Genomic DNA, 6927 nt, shown 5'->3' on the forward strand with positions numbered 1-6927 from the left:
CTGGCGCAGTGCAGCCCAGTGCTGGCTGCTTCGTGGGGAGCTCTGCTGCCCGTGTCCTGTTGGGATCTGGCACTCAGATCCTCCCTATTATCACTTAAAATGCCATTTACTGTAGCTGAGTGATATGTGCAGTACAGGCCTGCGCCTGTTCAGGTTAACTCTTACATGGGATAATGCAGAGTCCCAGGTTCAGCCCTGGGAGTCTGTCACCTCAGGCCCTTTGGTGGTGGGGGTTTCTGTGGACCACCAAGGACCCTGCAAAGCTCATACCTCTTTCCTCCACAGACTGAGCACTACCGTCTCGACTGGCACCGCTTCAACCTGAAGCAGCGACTCCTGGGGCACCGAACACTGCCAGTAGAAGCATTTGAGGAGAAGACCCGCACTGGTGAGGAACGGGGCTGCTCCCAGCAGAGCCCAGAGGCCATTAGCAGCCTCACTGGCGCTGTTTTGCACAGCAAAAGTCCCTGGCTAGCCCTGCCAGCTCAGGGTCCCTTTATTCTGCCCCAGTGGTGTTCTTTTGGGAGAACGGCTCCTGAGCCCTGCTGACTTATTATGAGGAGAAGGGGGTATTCTTCTTCCTGAGCCCTGCCTATGCATATCTGGGGGTCTAGAGCCCCAGACACCTGTCTCCCCAGCCCACAGCTTCTGTGTGATATGTAGGGTACCGGATAGGACAATTCTGGGGCCATGGGCTCGCCCTTGAAGCCACCTGCAAAATTTTGTGCAGGTTATTGGTTAATCTTTGCCCTGCTCCACTGCTCCATTTTCTTTCCCTTGCAGGTGATGTTTCCAGCATCTCAGGGTCCAATTCAGAGAGCTCTGATGCAAGCAGTGAGTCGGAGTTGCTGCCCTCTGGCAGTGACAGCCCCGGGACCCCCCTGATTCCCCACTCCCACAAGGTGCTGCTCCGCAATGCGAAGGGTCAGCTCATCTCTGCCTACCGCTGCATCCTGGGCACTGCGAAGGCAAGTCATAGCCCAGCTTGTTGGGAGAGGGGCCCCAGAGAAGGTGGGTGGCACTGGAGTGTAGACATCTGTATGACAGTCCCCTATGTCCCGTGATGGGAATGGTGATCTCTGGCCAGGTGAGAGCCCCAGGCTTGCTGGTGGACTGTTTTTTGGCTCTGGGGTGATCCCAGAAGTCTGATTCTGGGGCCAGCAGAGGGGCTGGTCTCTGTCCTTGGGACAGCAAGAGGTGACAATGTGATCCTGTGAGTGCTAGCAGAGGTGTCTGTGTCTCAGGGTGGCAGCGAGGAGCCAGCAGAACTGATGGCATCACTGCAGAGCCTCAGTGCGAGCACATGCTGGGTTGTGCTGATGATGGGCGGTGGGCACTTCGCAGGAGCTGTGTTCCGGGGGTGAGTACAGGGAGATGGAGCTGGGGTTGCCCCTCTGGGCAGGGTCAAGTGGGGTTAGGCATTGGACGGCCATCCCCCAGTGCTTACCACACCCTGGGCACCTACAGCTCCTCGTCTTTGCTTGAGAGTTGGCTTAGCCCAGTTGGGCTGCAAGAGAAGTATTAATCTAATTTAGGGTCCCAGGGGCAAGCCACAAGTCCTCCAGGGTCCAGGAGGATCAACTTACCTCCTGTCCATGCATGGGGCCCTGTTGCTCATGCCTGCCTTTCTCTGCAGCCCCGAGGTGCAGGAGCACAAGACCTTCCACCGCTACACAGTGCGAGCCCGTCGGGGCACAGCCCAGGGCCTACGGGACGCCCAGACCCCAGGGTCAGCACCCAGGTCAGCTGGAGCCTCCCTGCGGCGTTACAATGAGGCCGCATTGCTCAAGGTGGGGCTGGATCACAGCACTGGGCTCTCGGCAGGGAGACATGGTCATGGCTGGCTCTGTGGGGTGGTACCATACTGCTGCTGGAAGGTGTGGGTGAGGTGTGAGCTCTGGAAGGGGGTCAGCCGAATTGAGGCTGCTCTGTCCTGGGTCTGTCCCTACTCCAGAGTTACCTGTGCCCACGCAGTGTGCTCAGGACCCCATAGTGCCTCCCTTTCCTCCCCAGGATATTCAGGACCTGCTGGCAGCCTGGGCGCAGCACCTGAGTGAAGCTCAGCGCATCTTCCTCCGGGCCCCGCACCACAACCAGGCGCTGCTCTTTGGTAGCAAGAACCCACCCCTCACCCGAGGCGACCCGCGCATCTGCCACATCCCCCTCAGCACCCGCAGGGCCACGCTGCGAGAAGTGCTGCGAGTCCATGCCACGCTGGCCAGCCTGCAGGTGTACGGTGGGTCAGCCAAGCCCTGGTGTCCCAGTGCCTATGGGTCAGAGTGGGTGGGGTGACATGGTCCCTTGTGTAATCCCATGTGTCTTAAGGGGTTGCTGCCCTATGGAGTTGAGGTGCTAGCTCTCCAAGCCTCAATCCCTGGAGACATGGGGTGCTCCCTGTCCCCAGGCAATGACAGGAGCATCCTTGCTGCCCAGGGAAGGACACACCACTGGAGGACATCACTGGCTCCCCCAGAAAGGGCTGGCAGAAGCAGCCGCGGAAAGCAGAGATGGTTCCCCCGCAGGAGGACACAAGTGGTGAGTTGAGCCACAGAAGGAGATGTGGCTCAAGCAGGGGGATCTGGTGTCATGGTGTAGGACCAGGTTAGGAGCCCTGTGACAGGACCTGGCACCACAGTGGGGATCTGCAGATTGTGGCCTCATGCTGGGCAGGAGAAGGGCAGGGTGTGCTTGGCTGAGGACCCTGTGTGATTTGTGCTGTGTGTGGTACCTCAGCCCCGGAGGAGGAGGAAGAGGAAAGCCCTGCAGGGGAACTGGAGACTGTGGAAGTGACACTGAGGACCTTGCACCTCCGGGAGTTTGAAGTGATGCCCAAGCGAAACCGCAAAAGGAGGAAGAAGAGGGACAAGAAGATGGAAAAAGGTGAGGGGGAAGAACTGGACAGGGGCAGTGTAGGAAGGCATTGGGGAAGGGACTGCCATGCCTGGGATGCCGGCTGGCCCTGGCCCTCTTCCTCACTGTGTGCTCACTGCGCAGGGCCCCGTGCCAAAGATTCGGGACGCTGTGGTACCCAGTGTGGGCAGCCTGGCCTGGAGCTGGTGACGGAGCTGCAGGGGGAGGCTGGAGCTGCGCCCCTTCCCTGGGGCGATGGAGGTAAGTGGGGTCAGGAGCTGGGCCAGGTGTGTGCCGGCCCCATTTGCTGGGGGCACTGCAGCAGGGTGAAGAGCACCTTGTCATGCAGGTGCCCAGAGCAGCTGGGCGTGGGATGGCTATAGTGCAGCCACATGCCTTCGAAAGAGCTGTGTATGTGGAGCAGTAGCTCTGAACTGGGGGCAGACAGCACCTCGCTAAGCCAGGTGTGTTGGGGGGTACTGGAGTGGGTCTGATCTCGGGAGAGGACGCGGCTGCTACCAAAAGTGCCCAGCAGTGCCATGGTACATTGTCACAGACTCTGAAGGTGCTGGAGATCCTGCAGTGCCCAAATACAGCTAGCAGGATGATGCTTTAACTGCACCCTGTGGGTTTCCTGGTCAGACCAGAGCACCACTCTGCCCAGGGAGCCATCAGACTCCCCTCCTGTTCTTCCCTCATAGGAGACCCTCAGACCCAGCTCCTCAATGCTTTATTCACCGCCTGCAAAACGGGGGATGTGGGGACACTGCGGCACCTCCTGCATGTGCCAGAAACTGAGGGCCTGCTGGGGAACCACGAGGATGGGGAGGGCGCACAGCCCCTGGATATGCCCCACTCCCTGCTCAACCAGCCTGTGGATGAGCGCGACTGCACCCTGCTTCATGTGGCAGCACGTGCGGGGAAGGCTGAGGCTGTGTGCCTGCTGCTGGAGGCGGGGGCTGACCCTTCCCTCAGGTACGGCACAGGGCGCCCAACAGTCGGAGCCCAGCAACTCACTCCTGTCTCCGCCATGGGAGGCTAGTGTCAGCTCTGTCCTGGAACATCTGGGGCTGGTCTCTCCCAGCTGGAACATCTGGCTTTGTTATGGGAAGCCTAGGAGCTAAACCACCATTCTCTGTGCCTGCCAGGGGCTGGCACAGCGGCAGGTGGGCACTGCCCAGCATGCTCCCGGGTTTATTGGTAGGCATTTCAGAGGGCAAGGATGAGACTGCCCTTGGCAGGGTGTTTGAGATGCAAGAAGGGGAGGATTTGGGGAATTCTAGTGTAGAGACATGCAACTTTCCCCTCCTTGGCTGCTATACCCTGGCCTGTGGTATGCATTGGACATCCCTGGGAAGTCTTTGGGCTCACAGCCCAGTGGGACACAGGCAGTAAGAAAGCATGGTGAGCTGGTGGTCTTTATCTTGCAGAGACAGGCAGGACAGGACCCCCTACTGCGTCTCTGCTGACAAACTGACCCGCAATGCTTTCCGCAAGTTCATGGTGGACCATCCAGACAAGTATGACTACAGCCGTGCCAAGGTGGGTGCGTGACCTCTCCTTCCGGGGGCTGGGGGACCCCAGAGCAAAGCACCCCTCTCCCACTTGTGCCATTACCTCTGGCTCAGTGGGAGATGCTGACTGCCCTCTGCCCCCAGGTGCCCGGGCCCCTGACGCAGGAGATGGAGGCCAAGAAGCTGGAGAAGAAACGGGCACAGAAAGCCCAGCGGAAGCAGCGGGAGCAGGCGCAGCGGGAGGAGCAGCAGCGCTGGGAGCTGGAGCAGGGAGAGAAGCAGTGGTTTGCAGCCCTGTCCGACAAGGAGAAGGTGAGGCTGTGCATGGGGAAGGGGATCCAGCTGGGCTGGGGGGCAGTGCCGATGCAGTGGGCTCTGGGCACAGCAGCTCCTCAGTGGCTGGGGGGGCTGAGCTGTCTCTCTGCTCCCCAGAGGGCCCTGGCTGCCGAGCGGAGGCTGGCTGCGCAGCTGCAGGACACTGACACAACTCTTGCCAACATCAGGTAACAGCCCTGGCAGCACAGCTCTGCAGACAGACTCTTCCACGTCAGCACAGCTGTTCCCTGCCCTTCTTGCTCCAGTTCTCATTTCCAGTCTAAAGCTATTCCTGTCCACTCAATTCCCAGCAGTGCCCGTCTGAAAGCTTTCTCTTACTCTTCCCCTGCCCCTCTGAAATATTTTGGAAGGGATAACTTGGTCCATTTGCAGCCAGAGCTATGGCAAGCCAATCCCCCAGGCACTCCTCTGCCCCTGACCCTGCATCCCACGTCCCTTCGTGTGCCACCCCACAGGTTTGTGGGCAGCTAAAAAAACTATGCTGATCAGGGCAGGGGCTTTACAACCCCATATGGGGCCAAATTCACCCATGTTCAGCCTGCCTCGACATGCCTCGCCCCACACAGCATTGCCTCCTGGGAACGTGTCCTGGCCGGGCTGCTGGGTGAGCCATGTAGGACCAGAGGAGCCCCAGCTACCTCATGTTGTCTCATGCCACAGCCCAGGCAGTGAATCGTCTCCTCTAACCCTCTTGCAAGTGTCCCCTTTGCTCAGGGCCACCTCTGTTCTTCCCTGCAGCCGCTGCTGGCAGTGTGGAGAGTCCCTCCTGGGCCGGATCCCTTTCCATTACCTCGACTTCTCCTTCTGTTCCACGGCCTGCCTGCAAACCCACCGCCGGGCCCAGGCTGGCCACACGTAAGACTGGGGACCGCTGCCACCTGCCAAGGACCCATGTGGCAGGGACACGGCTGAGCCCTGGCTGTGCAGTGAGTGAGAGCCTGTGGAGCAGCGCTGGTCAGAGGGAGTGAGCTGACCATGTCACTCTCTGGGGCAACTCTAGCAAGGGTCTGGACATGAATGTCACTCTGGGTGGTGACTCTGGGGACATTACAGCTGAGAGGTCCCCATGTGATAGTGAGAGGTACCAGGGCTGTTTTGTGGCCTGGCTCTAGCTGGGGGTCCTGCTGCCAGCTTTTCTCCTGGCTACCTTATAGGCTGCTGCTTGTGGCGGTGGGACAGATCCTGCACCATCCAGGAACAGATCCTGCCCCAGCCAGACCCTACAGCCCTGAGCTACCTGCAGCCATGCCTGTGGGAACCCTCTGGGCTGTGCTTTGCCCTCTCCTCTCCTGGATGCCATGAGCATCTCAGCTGTATCATGTTAGTAACTACCTTCTCTGTCTGCACTGTCAATAAAGAGGTGCCTTGACCCACTAGGCATGGGGGAAGTAGCATAAGCATGAGTGTGGGATTAACATGCAAAACCAGTTCAGTCCTGGGCCCCTTTCTGCTTAGCACAGAGCCTGCCTAGCTCCAGAGGACTCATGCCAGGATGTGTGTCCCTTTCCTAGGGCCCTGCAGCCCCTCCACTTGCCCGTGTGTGTCACCAGCCCCCCGCCACCTCCGCAGCCCTGGCAAGAGGCAGTGCTGGTGCTCAGCAGCCCTGTGTTTATTCTGTGGCCACGGTGCTGTGGCTGAGGGTCCTGTTGAAAAGGGGGTGGTCGAGGAAGAGCAAGAGTGGGGTGGTGGGTGCTCCCTCCAGCTCCAGCACTGTGATGTTGTTGGGGCGGCCAACATGCAGCACCGAGCCGGGCACAAAGAGGGTCTGCTGGGGCCCGCGGTGGGGCCAGTACCGGCCCAGGTTGAAGCCATTTATCCACAGCTGGCCCTGGAAGATGGAAATGGGACTGAGCTATTCCCCTCTCCACCCTCACCCCCTCTGCTGGCTACACAGCACCTTACCTTGCTCCAACCTGGGAACTTCACGAAGGTGTCCCAGGCGATGCCAGGGGTCTCAAAGGTCCCTGTGTAGAAGGCTGGCCCCACTCTGCCCCCGCTGCTTGATTCCAGCAGGGCAGTGTGGGGCCAGCCCTGCCGGATGGCAGTGTCTATGGCCAGGGGGTAGATCAGCCAGTTGCTGAGTGGACTGGAGTCCAAGGAGAGGTTTCCCAGCAAGCCCTGAGGTGGAGCAGGAGGGAAAATGAGGCAGCAGGGTCTACCCTGGGCACGAGGATGCTTGCTTGCACAGCCACTTGTAGCAGTGGCAATGGGATCCCCTCAAGAGTGG

General features: G+C 59.8%; 2 protein-coding genes across 2 annotated transcripts in view; one reads left to right on the top strand and one right to left on the bottom strand.

Moving 5' to 3' along the window:
* ANKZF1 (ankyrin repeat and zinc finger domain containing 1) overlaps nt 1–5559 on the top strand; it is a gene marked incomplete at its 5' end in the record, with an annotated part of 5741 nt that extends 182 nt beyond the window's left edge. Inside the window, 13 exons of the mRNA XM_010290510.1 lie at nt 286–388; nt 784–968; nt 1245–1360; nt 1637–1790; nt 2014–2236; nt 2434–2535; nt 2698–2880; nt 2995–3111; nt 3552–3825; nt 4281–4392; nt 4509–4676; nt 4797–4867; nt 5439–5559. Coding sequence (XP_010288812.1) covers nt 286–388; nt 784–968; nt 1245–1360; nt 1637–1790; nt 2014–2236; nt 2434–2535; nt 2698–2880; nt 2995–3111; nt 3552–3825; nt 4281–4392; nt 4509–4676; nt 4797–4867; nt 5439–5559 — 1929 coding nt within the window. The remainder of the gene's footprint in view (nt 1–285; nt 389–783; nt 969–1244; nt 1361–1636; nt 1791–2013; nt 2237–2433; nt 2536–2697; nt 2881–2994; nt 3112–3551; nt 3826–4280; nt 4393–4508; nt 4677–4796; nt 4868–5438) is intronic.
* A 750-nt stretch (nt 5560–6309) lies between these two features.
* The window catches only part of GLB1L (galactosidase, beta 1-like), a 5566-nt gene continuing 4948 nt past the window's right edge, over nt 6310–6927 (bottom strand). Inside the window, exons 15-16 of the mRNA XM_010290509.1 lie at nt 6603–6818; nt 6310–6528 (exon numbers count right to left, since the gene is read on the bottom strand). Coding sequence (XP_010288811.1) covers nt 6310–6528; nt 6603–6818 — 435 coding nt within the window. The remainder of the gene's footprint in view (nt 6529–6602; nt 6819–6927) is intronic.

Source organism: Phaethon lepturus, unplaced genomic scaffold, assembly GCF_000687285.1.
Source record: "Phaethon lepturus isolate BGI_N335 unplaced genomic scaffold, ASM68728v1 scaffold28067, whole genome shotgun sequence".
Lineage (NCBI taxonomy): Eukaryota > Metazoa > Chordata > Aves > Phaethontiformes > Phaethontidae > Phaethon > Phaethon lepturus.